Here is a 19,703-nt window from a genome sequence, read left to right as displayed (position 1 = left end):
TTCAAATAATTCTGAAGCTAACCTGAGTTCAATGGCACGGGTTTGAGGTTCAGCGGACTGCTGTGCCAGTGTTTATCTTTACCCAGCCTTCAACTCCAGGAAGGAAGAACACCTTCCAGCTCTCCTCCTGCTTCCTTCACCCCATGGCATCTCTCTTCTCTCCTCTTCCCAGGAGAAATCTCATGCACTCCTTTCCCTCATCCACTCCTTTCCTTTCCACTCTGCCTTCCCATACTCCTTACTTCCTCTTCTCTAGAGTTATTTCATGCAGAGCCACCTGCCAATGCCTTTTTTGGCAGAAATGTGGGGTGCAAATGCTATTACCGTATTTTTCACTCTATAAGACACACTTTCCCCCCCCTCAAAAGTAAGGGGAAATGTCTGTGCATCTTATAGAGCAAATGTGTGTGTGCCTGACGCCCGGAACGCTGCCGGCCCGGCTGCACCACGTGGCCGGCACACGCTCGGCGCGCACTGCTCCACCCCCCCCCCGCCGGCGCAGGTGAGAGCTGTGCTGCTCAGGGGGAGCGGTGCGGAGGAGGAGGAGCCGCGGGCTTTAACCCGCCCGCCGCATGGAGAGACGGACTGCTCACCCCCACCTCCCGGGAAGACCTGCCACGGAGGAGGAGGAGCCGCGGGCCGGTCAGTCTGTGTTTTCAAATGGCAACCCGTCTTTTAATGAAGCCCATGGGGAAGTGATGGGGAATGTGCCTGTGATTATCAGGAAGCTTTCCATGGATCCCTCCTCTAAAAACTAGGTGTGTCTTATGGTCAGGTGCGTCTTATAGAGCGAAAAATACGGTAAGTAAATACATTCATTTTGCCAGCTTTCTGAGCAACATCATTTTGAAGCCGGGATGTCTAAGGCCACACTTTCTCTCCCCTGTCATAAGTGGAAGGCCCTTCCCACACATCCAAAGCTTGCTGGGATTTGTAGTCCAGTAGGAAGAGATGTAGAGAAAAAGCAGAACTCTAGGTTCCAGAATACACTGTTACACTGCAATTTCCAATCTAGGCCTAATCCATAGAGGAAAAAAAGACTTATATATTGCAGCAATACTGAAAGACTAGCAGAATTTTTAGAAAACAAATTGGAGTTCAGACAAAAGAACAGGTAGAACAAGAAGAGCTAAAAACAGAGGGCAGGCCAAAATAAACCTGGCATTTTGGTAACAAAGGCTCTCAGACAGGAATCCCTCTATCTGCTTCCTGAATTCCTGAACTGATGGGCTAGACTTGGGATCACTCAAATGCATAGCATATGCTCTACCTCCGAGCATTTTTTTTCATTTCCTCCCGATTGCCTGGGCTTGTCTGAGCTGCTGGACACAAATATGTACTTAATAAATACAGAAAGTCTTAAAGCAGCACCCACATGGCAACCATGACACATGCACTGGCTCTTTCTCAGGGCCAGAAATCCACAAATTTGCAAACATACATTGAACACTGAAGATTTGACGATACCCATCCCTTTGAAGTGGCAAAACCTTGCAAAACTTTATATAGCAGGGGTGGCCAGACTTGTTCAATGGAAGAGCCACATACAGTAAATGTCAGATGCTTGAGAGCCGCAAGTGGGCCCCTGCAGGCAGTGGCTGCAGGCAGCAAGTGGCAGACAGGTGCCTGCAGATGGTGGCTGTGGCAAGTGAGTGGCACGTGGCCTGTGGGCGGCAAGCTTTGAGCAGCAAAATAAACTCAAGGACCCCCTGTGGCCCCCAAGCCTCAGCTTGGCCAACCCCAATGTACAGTATTGAATAAATTTTGAAGTTATGGGGAACTATATTATGGCTACAATATTTAGTCAATTAACTACTGTAATTAATTAGTTTAAAACCTTTTGATTATGCAAAAAGTGTTAAATTTCCAGTCTAAATGTTTCAGTAAACTGTTGCTTACGGAAGTTTCCCTTCACCTCTCCAAAACAGACTACCACTTGTAACAGGGACTGCTGTAAAACATGGATGGGAGGTGATTCCCCAACACACAGATAGTTGCAGAAGGCTGAATGCAGTTGTGCACAAACAGTAAAAGATATAGCATTCTTACACGGTGGTGCTATTAGTTCAATGTCCAGCCTCCAGGACTTTCATAAACGATTCCACAGAAGGACAAAGCATTCACACACAGAGCAAAAAGGCATTTTGCAAAGGTGAAACATGGATGTAGCCTTGATTCATTACCTTCCTTCAAGCCCACTTATGAGGGCAATGAAGGAGTGGACAGGAAAGACAATATTCATTCGCTTAGCTTTATTAAGTGGTTAGTAATTCAGCTGTCCCTTAGGGCCATTCATTTCCAGGCTTCCTGACAACTTCAACAGAAAAGGGATCTCTGTGAACACCCTGTTTTCATTTAGCTAGAAATGTTTAGTTATGCTGAGACTTGACTGTCAGGGGCTGACAGAAAATACTCCTATTTTGAAGTGTGAGGCCAAAACTATGCATGTTTACTCAAAAATAACCCCTGCTGGGTTGAAATTACCTGGACATATCCCCAGGTAAACATGTATAGGGTTGTAGCCTTAGTCCTCAGCTGTAACACTTTCTGAAGGTTGTGGACTTTCTGGATTCATATCCACTTACTGGATTCATATCCAGGCCCATAATGTACTAGAAGCAAAATAATGCATTTGAAGGAAGTAAGAGGGAAGAAGGAAGAAGGAAGGAAGGAAATTTTCTCACAACACCATGGCATAAGATTCAAGGAAGGCTGTATGTCATGTCCCACTGACAGAAAGGATGAGTAGCCAAGTGTCCCTGCCCTGTGACCTCTCCCATTGCCCTCACACCTGTCCTGCTTCAGGCATCTTCCTTTTCCATCTTTTTTTGCCAGGATAGTCCCTTCCAAAAAACTACAGGTTCTTGAGGAAGCATAAATGCTGCAATTGTTATACAAATATACCCAATGTGCATAAACGCAATCAGTTCACACACTTCTGATGAGCAAGTGACAAGTTTCCAGGACAAACTAAACTGAGCCAAACATCCGAGGGAAACCCAAGAACCAGCATCATTGCCAAGGCAAACCGCTTCATGCAATCAACTCCAACTAGCTGCAGCATTTCTTTTCATTACTGAAAAGAGTTAATATAAAAATCAGCCTGAGCTCCTAGTAGAGTTCCTTGAGTCAAGTTACTGCAACCATTAATGTGTTGAGTGTGTAAACTCAGCAAGAGGGTCAAGCGAACACTGCCATCATTTTTTATTCTCTAAAAGGGGGTGCTGGCTCTGACCAGGATCCACAAATGGAATAGAAAGGGGATGGCAGAAACCACAAGAAAACAGTCTGTAGTGTTCAGCAGAGCATCCCAGCCCAGGTCACAATTTCAGCATGATGGATCCCTGATTCAAAGCCAAGAAAGAAAACAAACAAGCTAGAATGAGTTCTCCAGTCAAGTGTGTTCAATTCCTCAGCACTGGGAAAGAACAGCAAACATCTACCGAACTCCTAGGCATATCTGGCAGCCTCTCCTTCTGGATGCAAGACAGCTCTGGACAAATCCAGATTGCCTCACAGCACCAGGACATTACAAATATAAAGGGGAATTCAAAGCCACTGGTAGTGATTAAGCATTTGTTCACACGAAGGGTTTTTTCTCCATGCAAGATGCCGCGGCCTTGCTCAGGCATGCATATAGTCCTGCACTGAGCATGGGGCTGGATCTGATGGTCCTCTGGCCCCTTCCAACGCTGCTATTCTACGATTTCATGAACAAAGCAACATGAAACTAGCTATCACAGAACTGGCCAGCAGTATGATTTCAACAGGATTTCTTTTCAGCTGTTGTGGCTAATGAGGAGCGAGCTTCTCTCAGCTCAATTTATAACTGGGTCAGCAATTACAAGTGTCACTGGACAGCACCAAAACCAAAACCAAAACCAAAACCAAAACCAAAACCAAAACCAAAACCAAAGAAAGAAAGAAAGAAAGAAAGAAAGAAAGAAAGAACCTAATAATGTGTTTTTGTTTCGTAAGAGTTTTTAATTGATTCATAGTATTTGGAACATCTTGTCATACAGCCTCGCCATTGACAATTGCCTCTCATTTGTGAATTTTTTAATCTTAGTCACAAATTCTAATCACAGCCTTGCAAATATTCCACCTATCCTAGGGAGATCTTAAGGCTCCAGAGAACAGTGTGCAAAGCCAGAACAGTTCCTGAACCATGAGAAACAGGAGCTGTGCAATTTTTGTGCCTGTCTTCATTTTCATTCATTTGCTTTATTTCTGTACTGCCCAACAGCAAAATTCCCTGGGCAGTTCAGAAAAATTACAACACAACTTAATAAAGTACAGTGGGGCTATTTGCACAACACAGGGTGTGTGGAGCTGCCATTCTGAATATACCATCCCCTCATGTCATGCAAACCTAGCCTGTGTGCATTATATAAGGGTTAAACAATCCTTGCATAACCCATGGTCTGTTTTAGGGTATTGTGAGGGCTGGTTAATCCCTACACAACCCCTGCTTGCTGGGTTTGCACAAAACAGCAAACCTAAACAAGCACTGTATATGCAACCTAGCACCCAAGTCTATGATGGGTAAATTAACTCATGAGTTGTAGCACGTCATTCAAACCCAATCAATAAAAACTCCTTAACGAATTTTAAGTAGTTTTTTAAAAATCAAAATGCCAGGAACTGATACCAACGAAAGGCGCACTTCGGTGGGCATAGCATCCCATAAGGGGACCACCACAAGAAGGTAGTCAGTGGAGGCAGGCCTTAGCTGTTAACACTAGAGGAGGAAAGTTTTTGCTTTTACCAGAAGCTAAAAAGATTGAGAAAAGGAATCTAAAATATATGAAGGACCTCTACACAAGCTATCGAGCATTTGGGCTGAGAAGCTTTCCTGTGTTTGGTCAGACAAGTACAGTGATCACAAGCTTTTTTTATTCCCAAGATATTGCAGGTTCATTGTGGTTATGCCCGATTTCCTGGTACCTTAAACATCACTCTATAGAAGCATTTATTTAACTCTTGTCTGAGACAGACATGCAGGACTTAAGAGTAAAACAAAAAACAATTTTTTTGCATTTGTAAAATCTCGTTTTACATTTTCAGCTGTAGAAGTGTTTCTCAATGAAAAGTGATTCATTTTATAATAAATCCAAGATTTACAAGCTTGACTAAACTTGTATTCTATGGCAGGTAACTATGGACTTGTGTAACATAACTAGCTGCAATCATGGAATTTGCTACAATCACCAAGTTCTCATGCGGCTTTGCCGATGAGAATGTGCACCTCATCTGAAAAACTCTAAGCTCCAAAACACCACAGCTCTGTAAGAATGGGTGAACAAGCAGTGTTCAAGACTGCCAGGACTCTCCGAACACTGTCTCTTGCTCATCTCATGCTCAGTTTCCACCCATGATTGCAGCTTGCTCTGAGAGAACAGTAAACTTGTACAAATCAAGCAGCAATCTAATGGGGAGATTTGTGGAAATTTTTTCAAATTTCCTAATATGTACAACTTTCATCCATAGACCAAAGTGAGACTGAGTCAGTCTAAGGAGAAGATTTGCAAGAAATAAGCAAATTGAACTGGGAATTGATAATGAGATAAATGTGAACACTTGCTCAACAATTTTTGGCGGACTCATGCTGGCATATGGAGTTTCTAATGGGTCGTTGCAAGCAAAAATGAAGTCTCATGTCTTGCTGGACAGCTGACACTGGGCATAGGGCATCATGCCTTGTTGTCATGTTGTTTCACCCACTTTCTCACTCTTGCTTGCTCAACCATGTGGATTTCATTGCCATCAGCAAAAAATCCCTGAAGAGCTGATGAAAAAGGAGCGTTACAAAGCCACATGACAGAGCTGAAAGCTAGCAGACTAATTTCATTTTCAGTCTTCCCCCTTCCCTCCACATTTCTGACCATCACAAGATTAAAGTCCTTTTCATATAATCATTTTCTGGACCATTGATATTCATGTCTCCCATTTGGTTAGCACAGTTTGTACACCGCTTTTTCTTCAAGAATATGTTTTTGCTACAAGGATATTCAATTCTCCTGAATGCTTGAAGTATAATATTGTGAGCCGCACAGAAAGGCTAGATGTGGGCCACTGTAGCGGCATATAAATCCATTAAATAAATAGATAATAAGTAAATAACTATTTTATACAAGGGAACATGTGATTCCCCACCCATCCCCGAAACTGTATTCATTATTGCAGTAATAGCTGTATGGAATGTGGTTGCATAATTATTAAAGGACATGATCATATGCTACTAGCATAGCTAGCCCTGCTCCAGATCTCAAACCAGCCCTTCAGCAATGCAGTGCTAACCAACAAAGACTAGGACAGAGGTGCAGACCAAGTTCAGTGCAGAACACCAACACATGCCTGCCCCTGGTTAGCAGCACTACCTTTTCTACTCAAGCAATGACTAACCCATGTTTACTAAACTTATAAATTGCTAATAGCTCAAGCAACATATGGGTTAGGGTGACAGGGGGGCTGAACTGCAGGACAAATACTAAATCCTTGATGCTACAGAAACGATCTAAATAATCTTCTCCCTCCCACAACTGCTTCTTATAGAAAGGTCAGAAGTGCCAAACACAAAGCTTCCATGACATGTCCAGCTCACTTTAGTAAACACATGAATCAGTCATCCAGATTCAGCATGATGTTGAATAGTCAAAGTATGCAAAACTTTGGCCATCCCTTCCCTTCAGAAGACAGGGTAGATTTCTGATTCTTCTGGTAGTTCTAGAAAGCTTGGGGACTTCCTCTTCTCTTCCACTGCCAAGTGGTTCAACATGGAAGAGGACCTTATGCCTGCATCCTCCCATAGGCTGAGATCTATAGTCCATATGGGAGACATTTCTGCAGGCTCTATCCTGTTCTTTCTCATTCTTTGGAAAGCAAGAACCAGGGAACCGGCAGAAGTCTTGTGTTTCAGAGAATCCCTAGCAGCCAGTGCCTGTCAGCCTCAGCATGGCCAATACTCAATATTTCTGTCTAAGACTTTCTGCAACCATGCAATGAAACCTCCCCAACATCAAAAGATAGTTGGTGGAAAACACAGCTGCTTCCTTTTCTGTTGACATGGAACACTTACTGCCCTGCCTTCATGCATTCACAGTCGCAGTCTGTGTTTTGCATTCTTTCTGTGCCTCCCGCCTACTTTGCTCAGGCAAACCTCAGGGGAATAGCAACTGATCTGAGCTGCCCTTGGCTCTCCAACCCTGCACTGCAGGCCAAGAGAGAACAAGGGAAAGGGAAAACAAGAGAGCAGGGAAAGGCTTTGCCTTCCCCTGAGTCAGCAGTTATGTGACCCAGCAGGCAGCAGTGTAACGATTTCATCATTTTCCACCAAAATTGAATTAGTTTGAAGCCAAAATCAGATTTGTGAGCCCAGCACTCTTGACAGCAAACCCTTTACTTTGTCAGGCAGCTGTTAGCTGTTTCCCTCAGAGCCTTGAGAGGAGGAGAAGGAGGGGCTGCCAGGGACAATTACAAATGGATGCCTGTGTACCAGCCACTCCAGGTGGACGCAGCTGAGCCACCTGCTCTCAGAGAGCAGCTCCATGTCCCTGCTGCGTCCGTAATTTATAAGAGGACAAAGGGAACTCAACAAATAAATAAATCCACTTTCTAGACCCCTGCCTCTGGACAGCTAAACAAGACACAGACCCGCACCAAACTGCTGTTCCTGCTGCAAACCTGCATGCATGCACACGCACACACACGCACCAAGCTTCAAGCATGGCCTGAACGTCAGTGGGCTCTGCTTGCAAATGCGCAAACACACATGCAGTGAATACCAATGTCTCAGCTCCTGGCAGGGATGATACAACTTCTAGGAGCACATTCTGTTCATTGTGTGGCAGCAAAAATGTTATATAGCAAGAGCAGGTGACAGTCCATTCCTTCCCCTCTTAGGTTTCAGACATTATTATCTGTTAGATGCAACCACGCCAGCCCTCTCAAGATACACTGCTTTTCTGTAATTTTTAAATACATGGATTTTGATAAATTGTTCTTTGTGTTTATGTTCAGGAAATAGGGATTTGCAAAGTTCACATTCAGATGTGAACCCAATAAATTTCTCACCTTTTGGCCTGATCTTTGCTGTGCTGCAGTGCCATCTCAATCATGGCCAAACAGGGGTACTGCAGGCTGTCAGCCCAGCCAAGTCAGGTGATCTGGAGCGTCAATAGGATTCTGGATGGCTAGTATAAATGGGGGCATTAGGACTGGTTCCTCAACCTGAGCAATGTATCAAGCAGTACCTATGCAGACTCTTTTCTCTTCTCACTGACCCTTACCACCTGCCTGAACTTGACAACCTATCTGGTAATTCTTTTCCCACTGATCTTTGCTGCTTTGGAGCTTGAATTCAGCCGGATCTAGACTACATAACTGGTCGACTTCAACCACTTGCATGCCCAACTTGCATCCTATATACACTGTTCACCTAGGAAATCTAGGAATTTAGGTTCACCTAGGAAATGTCTGCCTTTCCAAAGGTGGAAAAAAGATTTGGACTGTTACCCTTATCCAGTGTTCAGCTGCTAACCAGTGGCATAGCAACTCCCTTCCATTGTTTTTTAAGCTTTTATTAAGACTGGACAGATCAATCAAATAGGAAGTGTCTGAAATGTGTGGTTATCCTGTTCAGAAAAAATACTGTTTCACATCATTATAGCTTCAATAAGATTAAAAAAAAAGCATAGTGCAAGTGTTCTCTTCCATGCTTTGTATTAGATCTTTCATCAGAGGTACATCCCAACCCCGTCCCCTTCTGATCAGCATCATAGTCTGCAAGCTTAGTTCTAATGCTCCATTTCTCCATCCTCACTAGCAGGATTCCAGGGTTGCCAGAAACCATGGGGAAAGATGTTCTCATAATTTCCTGAACAGCTTGGCAAGAATGTACAGCAGCATCTAGAGATGCTGGGATCCATGGGAACTAGACATCTCAATATTCCCACACCCCCAGACTCTGCCACATGCACACATCTACCAGTTTAATGCTGGATTTTAAAAAAAATCCTCCCTGCCCAGTTGTTGCTAGTACCAATGCCTGGAATCTTCTTTCTGCTAGGGCCCATCACTTTCAAATGACAAGAAAAGGATTGGAAAGACATTCCTGACAATCTAGGGCATTCAGCAGAACAGACTGCCTCAGAAGGTCATGTACCAGTTCTGAAGCAGAGCCCAGATGGGCAACTATCAGGAATGCTGCAGAAGTGGATTACTTCATCAGAAGGGATTTATATTTTAGAGCTTTGAACCCCTTTCCTGGTCTATGAGCTGGTCTGAATGACAGAAGAGCCCACCATAGCTTAATTCTGCCCTGCAGGCTATCATGTGCCAGATGCCTACAACTGCCACTTCCGCTGGCACCCACAGGTACCCAGTTTATCATGGTTTGTTGTGCTCTGGCTTGTCAGGAATGGGCAGTAAGCCATCAGCAGCCCTTCAGTTGTTTGAGGATTGCTGTCCACTTCTTTAAGCAACGTTGGCCAGGCTCACATGACATGGCTACTTGCGCCAATGAGAGTCATTAGGCAAATTCTGCCATCACACCCAGTAAGAGAAATGAGCCACCATGCGTGTAACACTGTCAATCTCTCTATGATTCAGTAAATCTGGAAAAAGGTACAGCACAGAATGAAGGTGCCAGATCTCACCATCCCCCTTGTGGTCCTAAGAAACACCATCAGAAGTTCAACAGGGCTGATCAGGAACGCATCTGAATTTACGTATTACTTCAACATAAACAGCTCAATTTAAAATAGGAAATAAAAGAAGAATGGATCCATTAAGGATTATGCTGAAATGCAGAGAGGGCTGGGTGGATGGATCTGGGGTAGGAGGGAGGATGAACAGAGCCATGACATGCAATGTCAAAATCTGACCTCCCATTTTGGACTCTGCCACCATCACTAAATATGTCCAATTGAATTCCATTGTGAATTGGTATATATTACCAATATAACCATCAATTTTCTTCAACTTAGTATCTGTCCCAGAAATATTAACCTTGGCCATGTGAAGCTGCCCATTCCACTCCAATTTTGAAAGGTCTTTTATAGATTACATTCCTATCCTCATCACAAGTAGCTGAAATAGCCTCCCAGTGACCGTTTATATGTTATATTGTCTGAAAAGGAACCTAGCTATAGTTCATAAAACAAAGCAGCCTCCTCACCCAGCCTCGCCACAGATTCAGCACAATGGAACAGGACAATGCAGCTCCTGTGTTTGTCTTAGCAACAGCCTGGGGGAAATGCTTCCCTCAGGATAGGCAGGCAACTTTCGCTCTATTGAGAAAGAGCACATCTCCTGACTTTTAACTCTGGCTCACTCCTGGGATAATGGCTTGTTTCTAATTGCCCTCCAAACCTGACACTCCAGTTGTACTTGCTATGAGCTCTCAGCTCCAGCTACCAGAATAAACTGCTGAATGGACTGCTGCCCTCTACCCACATTCACCCTAACCTGTAGGATCCCAGGGCAGGGATCTTTCATTATCCCCATTTGGAACTGGTGTGCAACAACAGGAGAAAGCAGAGTCCCCTTTCCTCCTGTCGCATCAATTTGATCTAGTGCTGACTAGTCCATGTGGGCATCTCTAAACTTGTTGCACATTAATGCAGCAAAATAAGCCTACTAAACAGCAGGAGAAGTTATTCTAGTCTCTTCTATTCTGAACCTTTTCAATGCCCAATATTCACCCTCAATATCTACCTATTCCTCTCCTAATCAAATCCAAAACTCCCAAATACCACCCTAGCTGAATATGGAAATTTAATGCTTTCAGTCAGGAGCAGGCAACATATGGACCTACCGATGCTCTGGCTTACAACTTCCATCAATCCTAGCCAGTATAACCAATGGTGAAGTCTCATGGGAGTTGTAGACCAAAACCCCTGGAGGGCCACAAACACTCCACCCTAAATGAAACAATGTTTACATCCCTAATCAGGAACACCAACTGAGAAGTTAAGAACAGCACAGATGATCCCACTTGAAGACTTGGGATCAAAGCTGAAAAGAAAAAGACTGGACAGAGAGGAGGAATAACTTACTGAGTTTATGCAGCCCAATTCCTTGTTCAAAAGCCAGGGCAGAGAAAGCTTCCCCTCTCCTCGGTAGCAGGATTGGATGCGCTCCTTGATCTTGTCTTTGATCTTCTTCAGTGTAAAGAGGCAAAGGACAGACTCCTTTGGTGGCTTGACCCTGTTCTTCTGGCCCTGAGAGAAGACTGTGAAGAGGATATCCTCCTGTTCTGAAATGCCCAGCTGTCTGGCCAGTGCCTTTCCAGGCTTACTGAGGTAAGCGTCCTGAATCAGGCGGTATTCAATACCATCTCTAACACAACCAATGGGAAATTCCACATATGAGTAGAATTTGGGGTCATCTACACACAGTCGGACAACCTTGGAGGTGAAAAATTGCTCCCCAGTAGAGTCAGGTGAGGTAAGCTGAGTGTCCAGTTGCAAGGTCAGGTAGTAAACAAACTGCTCACTGCTGAAGCTGTAAATGTAGTAGATATCAAATGTGGGAAACTTGGAAAGCGTATCTGATGGAATCTTGAGCTGGGAGGAGACAAACTCATCCTGATAAACAAAGCCAAACATCTCGGCGTTCTCTTCACTGTCCATTAGCTTGCGGCTGGACAGAGTAGGGAAATATTCAGACTTGCCATCAATGGGTGTTCCTATGAAGAGCTTGTTTTGCCCATTGTGCACTTCAATGATGACGCCTGACATAGTTCCGGACTCATTGACACTGGAGAGGTAGTGCTCCTTGCGGTGGTGGGGCTCACCCAATTTGAAGAGATCATCCAAGCGGAGGAACTGGCAGATGCCCTGAGAAGCACTTCCACAGGCTATCAGCCGGTTCCCAGAGTAATCCACCAGCAGCAACTTGTTGACATTGTTGGTGCTGACTAGCCCATGTGGGCAAGATTGCACACTAGGTGGTGGATAGCACTTCTCATTGTCATCTACTGGCCCTGTCACATGAGTGCGCATCAGGGTCAGATTGTTTGCAAGTTTATAGATCCGGTTGACAGCACCCACATACACCTCCCCAGTTTTGTTGTGGACTACCAAATGTGTCAAACTCCAGTCTGTGACCTGGAAAGTCCTAAAGGGAGAGGAGGACTTGGGAGTGCCTTCTGCCAATGGCAGCCAGGCATTCCCCAAAAGCAGCAGGGTCCAGATATTGACCGACAGATGGTGCTTTAGCCTCAGCAGCCACATGGTGGAAGATTCACATCCAGCAATGCCCATACATTAACCTAACCACGGAATAAATAGAAGCAAACCAAAGATAAGGAAGAAAGGACAGACGGACGGAAGGAAGAGGGGCGTTTTCCGTAGATTAACGTCTCCTCTTCTTCCACCCGTCTCCACATTCAGGACATCATGGGTGTTGGCATCCTCCTCAGCCCTGGAAGGAAATACAAAATAAGCAGGGTTAGACAAGCACTTGTGCCACTCAGAACACAATAGCTCAATAGAACTTTGCATTAGAAATATCTCAGGAATGGAGGTGGTTCAGATCTCTGAAATGTTCAGCTGTCTGGAGAGAAGCATTGCACAGGATTCGTTAATCATTCTACATTCTTCTCATTAATGTTCCCATGACCATTTTGTGAGTTCCTTAGGCAAAATAGTTGCTACATTGTTCTGACATCTAGGAGGACTGGTTACTTTACCATTATTATCAGAGATGGAATATACAGATTTTCCGTATTTTTTGTACTGTTGTTGGGGTAAGAATAAATCTTAGATGCCTTAAGCTTGTGCTCACAAGAAAAAGGGAATAGCATTATGCCTTTTGAGCAAAAACCCCACGCGTGCAAAGAGCAGAAGAAAGCCTTGAAAATCTGGAAATGGCTTTAAAAAACAACTTCAATGACAGGGATTAGGTCTTTTATAACCCCTATTTTAGCACTTTTCAACCTTGCCCAGAAGGTTTGTCTCATAGATTTCTATACTATCTAAAACTAGATTATGTGTATTATAGTATTTTCTTGAAGATAGGTCTTTCATTGCACTGACTGATATTTGGCAAAAATATACTGTCTCTGATAATGCTCAGTATTTGTTTTTCCAATTTCATAGTTTTGAAATGATGGAAGGCAACAAAATTGATTTCTTTATGAAAGAATATTCAAATACCCCCACATGCATTTGTATGAAAGAATATCTGAATAAAATCTATAAAGTCCTATCAGCTCTTCATAAAGATCTGATTGCATTTTTAAAAAAGTTACAATGTCATTCAGTTACAGGTCATGCAATCCTATGTATGGCTCCTTGGAAATAATTCACACCATGCTCAGTGGAAGCTAACGTGTCAAGGATAGCAATCTTAGACATTGTATAGGGGTGTGGAACCCAGCAGCCACATGTAGTTCATAAAGAGTTTTAAGAAATAGGTTGCATCCTTCCAGAACCTTCCCAGGTCATCTACTACTACTACTACTGAGGAATGTTGAGAGTTACAAAATGTGTTTCTACCTGAAAATGCACAGGATTGCATCCTGGAATGCCTTTCTCAGAAAAAGATGTAAGGTGTCTTACAACCAGGATTAAAATATACACAAATTTGAAACAATTTAAAATAGCTACAACAATTACCAATGAAATATTAAGAGCCAGTAAAACAGCTCAATTGAAAGCCATCATCTGTTCTCATATGCCTAATAGCAGATGCAAGACTTAACTCTCAAGCCAAAAAGGTGAGAATGTGGACACCAGGCAGACCTCCTTGGGGAAAGCATTCCCCAATCAGGGCGCTGCACAGGACCTCTCCCTTACTGCTATCTTCCAAAACTCAAATGTTGGTCATGCATGCTGCTGGCATGGATTGGCCCCGGTCCCTGGACATGAACAAATAAGCCTACACTGATTATGGCCTATTCCTCCCTTCTCCTCCGACCAATCCTCAACACACTGAGCCAATGAATGAGCTCCATATTTCTCCACAACTTACAAAGGAAGATCCTTAATCATGTTTGACCTTTCTCTGCTTCTATCCAAACTTCACCCAAGCATTTCATGAACCTGCTGAAGATTTTCATGCTGGAATCTGTCCTTGAAATTCCTTTGTCCAGGAATGGCTGCCTTAAGGTTAGTCAAGTGTCCATCCCCTCATTTTTTAATACTTCCATTTATATTGCCTTGTTTGTGTCAGATTCTAATGCAAGTCAGCAAAACGAAAAGTTCATTAAGTAGTTCAACACCATCTCCTATGGGTTGGATAAAGAAACATCTTGTTGTTCTTACCATGCTACCTATATTAACGATTGCAAAGATACCTGTTACTACCAGAACAGCTACTGTTAAGGTCAGTGCCAGTGCCTATACTTTCTGCATTTCAGTTCCCTCTGAACTGCTCATAGTTCCCCACCACCACCATGTACATATATAGTGGCAAGGGCTGTAGTCCACAAAAGCCTATGTCATAATAAATATGCTGTTTTTTTAGGATCCACAAGATGTTTTGTTTTGTTTTGTTTTAAATAAGGTTTCTAACCAGGGAGAAAAGCACTACCTATAAATCCTAACGCCACGAAGGACCCTATTATGTATTTATTAAAATAGATGTCAAAAAGATCTTCCTCTTCTCACCAATATTTGCTGACTTATACCACCACTGCATTTCCAACTTAAGCCTTGAATGGTAGGCAGCTCTGCTAGGATCTTGCCGGTGTCCCGTTTACTCAAACATGGCTACTATTTTTATGTTCTCCCTCCCTTCCCCAAGACACATAAATATTCTGCCCTTCCTCATTCATCCAACACTACATGACCTGGAGACTCATCCTAGATTTCCTACTCACCTCAAAGTCAGTCTTCAGACACAGAACCACACCAGCTACAGCAGAAGCCCCACCATCTTATCATCACCTCAGCAGCTATGATGACCACTCAAAAGACAGAATACTTTTCCTTATTTATTTATTCATTACATTTATATCACACCTTTTTACCTTTCAAGGAACTCAAAGAAGCTTATATGATTCCCCTCGTCTTCTTGCTCTTATCCCCCGCAACAACACCCTGTGAGGAAGGGTTAGGGTTAGGGTTAGATCTGTGCCTGGCCCAGGGTCACCCAGTTGGCTCCATGGATAAGCGGGGACTAGAACCCAGATCTCCCGAGTCCCAGTCCCAGGCTCTTAACCACTGCACCACACCGGCTTTTCCTTGACCTGCATATAGGCAGGAAACAAGTTGGCCCTCCTTTCCAGTTTGGCCAAACATGACAAACACACCCAGAGGAATTAGCATCACATTTCTGCACTGCCTGTAGCCAAAGCTCTCTGAGCAGTTCACAACATTTTAAGTAACCCACCCAGATTGCAACCAGGCCCAACCCGGTTTAGCTTCCAAGATCAGGCAGGATCAGACTTTTCAAGCTATATGGAAGCTATACAGAAGATCTGCATATACAGAATAACTACATATACCTTGCATACAAGACACATATATATTGAAGCAGAGGATCTCAATTACACAAAAGCTCATCTTGCACAATTCCACCACCGACTACTTTAGCTATGTCACTGATGTCGTAAGACATCTGCTTTTGTTCCACCTCGCCCAGCACACATAGAAGGTCTATTTTCCCAAATTCAAGTGCATGACCATAACCAAACCCAAGGTACAGCACAGTCCCTTAATATCAAGTTTTGAGAAAGTGGAAAGTTGCAAGGAAGCACACCAATTCTCTCCTTCCTCAGAGGCAAATTCAAAGTGAAGCTCAAGCTCCTTTGAGCCACATTGCTGGAGTATGTCAAAGAACACAGGGGAGGTGGCGACGTGTCATTCAGAGCAAGAGTTTCCCATTTCCTCCAAGTTTTCTACAGAGAGCTTGCTGAAATAGAAGAGAATGCTGCACTGGGCATCTAAGACTGGAACGGCTGACTCAGAAGAAAAGGTACTCCTCAGTGATGCAGGCATTAGTCATGACTATTTCTACAGTCAGGTACCTGCACTAAGCCCAAAAATTCAGGCATCTGCATTGATCCTTATCAACAAATCAGTTTTACTGATTCTAATCTCCATCAGAACAGGTTGTTGTAAACCAAATGGGGCTTCACTATCCATTCAAGACCAAGACAGTTCAATACACATTATTACAAAGCAATAACTCACAACTATATACTGTTAACTTGAAAACATTCTTTATTTCCCAGGCTAATGTGAGAGTTTCAGCTAAAGCTCAGAAAGAATTGAGAATTCTGAGTGGATTGGTGGCAGACGATGTCAGCCTCCCAGCTAATCAAAAAAGGACCAGGGCTGCATCCCTGCAAGCCCTGACTGCACCACACCATTGGTACATACCTGCCCTTTTGCCAAGTAGTGACCACATTCATGCAGCATGCTCTGTAACAACTCTGAACACTGAACGAGGAGGTTTTAGCACCAAAATCAAGGCCTCCACTTCTATGCAGTTCAGATCAAGGTTGTGGTAAATCATCATCATTTGAAGTCCACCTGGCACTTGCAAATACAAGGTATTGAGAATCTGTCTGATCCCCAGTAAGACGGTTGCACAAATACTATTAGCAATAAGCAACCTTCCCACTTGTAAATATATATCGGGAGGGGAGTGTTTGCTATATACAGAATGGAGCACTAAGGATGAATGAACTACCATTCATAGGACTAAGTGCACAAAGTCTAAGGTAATGAGCCTGAGCTCACTTTGATTTTGTGACTATCAAGAGGAATGAACTTGCCAAAATTGAAATCAACCCTTTCACTAATAAAAATCCGCCCCCCTCCCTCACCCTGCACACAGAGGAAAACACTTGGCTAAAATCTTAACATCCCTCTCCATCCCAAGAACACATTTCATTCTTGCTGCCCTGGGAAAAAAGCCCAAGAGCCCTACTCCCATAAAGGGACACTTGAAAAAAAGAAAAACATTTCAGGATCTTTCCACCCTGGTTACCAGCAAGCTCACACACAGTAATGAAAGCATTCATTGCATTTCACTATTTACCTAATTGGACTTTAATGTGCTGAGTGGTTGGTCATTAATGAGATTTTACTTTTTATAAAGAGAGGAAAAGAAAACACAGAGAAAGACCATCACAAATGAAAAGAGGAATAAATGGTGACAATTTGCAAAGAAGGAGGGTGGCTGTTTAACAAGAGAAAGCTAGAACTATGGGCCTTAATTTCCAGTTCTGGCACTGATCTGCCGTTTGAGGTTGAATGATTCACTTCCCATCTGCGTTTCCTCCCTCCTTTCTGTAAACCAGGGACAAAAAAATCTATGGCGCCACAAAAACTCTCCAGTACCTTCTGCATTACCTACATCCCAATGATAGGGAAGTTTAGAGACATGTCTGATGTGTGGGTGTGACAAATTATGCAGTATCTGGCATCTCTGATTTTTACTAAGACAGGATTTTCCCCAGTTTTTTAAATGCTGTGGTGTATGAGCTGCCTCAAACCAATTGGATGTAGCAGATATAAATGCATATACAAAAATAAATGTACTTTTATTACTCCCCACCAAAACCTCTACTGATACTGTGGGACAGAATGCACAGAACTGCAAGACAGGCATTTATGGAAGGAAGCACAGAAGGAGCTTATTGATTTGCAGTCATGAGGGACAGAGTAATTGCTATTACTATTTATTATAGCAGGACCCCCATATCCACTAGCTCAGTTACCACGTTTGCAGTTAACCGCGGTTGACCTCGGCCAAAAGAGAAGTCATCAAGTGCCGCAAAGTGCCACAAAGAAGTTGTAAAGTGCTTCCTGTAAGTGAAAATTCTTGTTCCAATAGGGAAAAAAAAGTATTGTATGCTGAGGAAAGAATAAATGACATTGTGGAAAAAAGAAATGTACTGTATATAGTATATATAATATAGTGTTTGCTATTAACTGCAGTTTCAAGCATCCACTGGCGGGCTTGGAACCAATCTGCCCGGATATGGGGGTCCTGCTGTGTTATTAATTACATTTCTAGATCGCCTGTAGCTGAAGCTCTCTGGGTGGTTCACAACATTAAGTCATCCATCCAGATTTCAACCAGGCCCGGGCCTGCTGAGCTTCCAAGGTTAGGCAGGGTCACCCAGCCAATCCATAAATCTCAAATCAAGGGATCTTCCTAACACCAAATCCAGGGAACCTGTTTTTGCCCCTAACTACAGCCCAAGTACAGTGTCGTAGTGGCAAATACAGAAGTGCAGGAACTCAGTAAGACAGCCTCCACAGCCATGCCACCAAGGGGAATGCACAGGTATGACTTCAGTAAATAGATATCCTATTTTACTGTTATTTATACTGACTGGAACTAGTATGCTAGTTAAAAGCCCTGACAGACATAATAATTATGGGGGATGATTGCAAACCTGTGCATAGTTATCTGAAAGTAAACTTGACTGAACTCAGTGACATTTACTGTATATACCACTGTATATACAGTATATACTGTATATACCAGTGTACTGTATATACCAGTGTACACGACAGCACCTGAAACCAGACATAGCGAGGCAAACCATGGGGTGGGTGGGAAGGGGTCATCTTATACACCAGGTGAATTTTTTTCATTACACAGTAGGATCCCTGTATCCACAGGGGATAGGTTCTAAATTGCAGGACCCCCATGAAAGTGGAAAACCATGAATTATCTCTACAGAAAAACCACAGATATCTCTAGGGACTCTGTTTGGGATGCCACTCTTTTTGTCTCAGTATGAGCCAGCCTCACCTTGCTTTGTCTTTCAGAGGATGTGAAGACACTAGAGATACTCATTTTTTTCTAGAGATATTCACTCTAGAAATATATCTGCATGTAAAAGGGTCCTTGAAATTGGGAATAATGAAGCAAACCATAGGGGTCATCTTATATGCCCAAAATTTGACAAACATCAAAAAAACCAGCCCAAAATATTGACCTCATCTTAGACGCAAGTCACCTTTTACACAATTATATATGATACTTTTGGTAAAATAAATTTTACAACATACTGACTTGTTTAAAAAGCTGTTCAGATAACTGGAGTACAATCTTTAGTTTCTAATTAGCCTTTCTAACCTTTTAACAATCTTGCTAAGAAATGCCAGGGCGACGTCGGAAGTCCATCGTAGGGGTATCCAGGAGTTGTCTGATTGTTTTTCTCATTCTTTGACATCTGTGCTAAACTGTCATAACAATAGTCAAACTTGAAAGCCTCATTATCACCTCATTCACTTACCAGAGCAAAGTGGGTCTGCCAATTACAGTCCAAGTAGGTAACACTGGCATTCCTACTCCAAAAAATGTCTCATAGCTGTGCTCTCCTCTGTTCACCCCTCCATGACACCACTTTCTAAGTAGCCATTTGCCTACTGAATCTAATATCCTGCAGTTCACTGCACAGGCAAGAGCCTTAGAAATAGAACAGGCTTCTCCACCTGGATTCCCTCCAAATGCATTGAACTACAACTCCCATCTCTTGGACCAGCATGGTGATCATGCTGCCACGAATGCTGGAAATGCAGTCCAGGGTGTTTGGAAGGTGACAGGTTGGACAGGACTAGCGCAGGCATACTCATCAACAGCCATTGCATCTTCCACCATTATCTCACTTGCAAAATGTTAGTGCCAACACATGCAGACATGCACAGAACAGTAACTGCAAAGCAGGGCCTCTCTTCCAGAGGCCGAGCCTCCAAGCTAAGAACTGGTTGGATGAGGCCACACAACAA

General features: G+C 43.3%; 1 protein-coding gene and 1 long non-coding RNA gene across 5 annotated transcripts in view; one reads left to right on the top strand and one right to left on the bottom strand.

Moving 5' to 3' along the window:
- The window catches only part of PLXNA1 (plexin A1), a 342,839-nt gene that overhangs the window by 280,812 nt on the left and 42,324 nt on the right, over positions 1–19,703 (bottom strand). For 3 of the 4 annotated variants that reach the window (XM_044451657.1, XM_044451658.1, XM_044451659.1), the window contains one exon: positions 11,058–12,426. In XM_044451657.1, the coding sequence (XP_044307592.1) occupies positions 11,058–12,266 (1,209 nt within the window). In that variant the 5' untranslated portion in view covers positions 12,267–12,426. Of the gene's footprint in view, positions 1–11,057; positions 12,427–13,502; positions 16,155–19,703 lie in introns of those variants that run through there. The other variant, XM_044451661.1, reaches the window with a different exon arrangement.
- LOC123034338 lies at positions 314–17,959 on the top strand. Its single transcript, XR_006416727.1, has 3 exons — positions 314–325; positions 1,510–1,514; positions 17,898–17,959. It is a non-coding gene; the product is annotated as an uncharacterized LOC123034338 (long non-coding RNA).

This window comes from Varanus komodoensis, unplaced genomic scaffold (assembly GCF_004798865.1).
Source record: "Varanus komodoensis strain SLA01 unplaced genomic scaffold, ASM479886v1 scaffold6_2, whole genome shotgun sequence".
NCBI lineage: Eukaryota > Metazoa > Chordata > Lepidosauria > Squamata > Varanidae > Varanus > Varanus komodoensis.
Note: the sequence above shows the minus strand (reverse complement) of the source record. Positions and strands in the feature narration are given on the sequence as shown.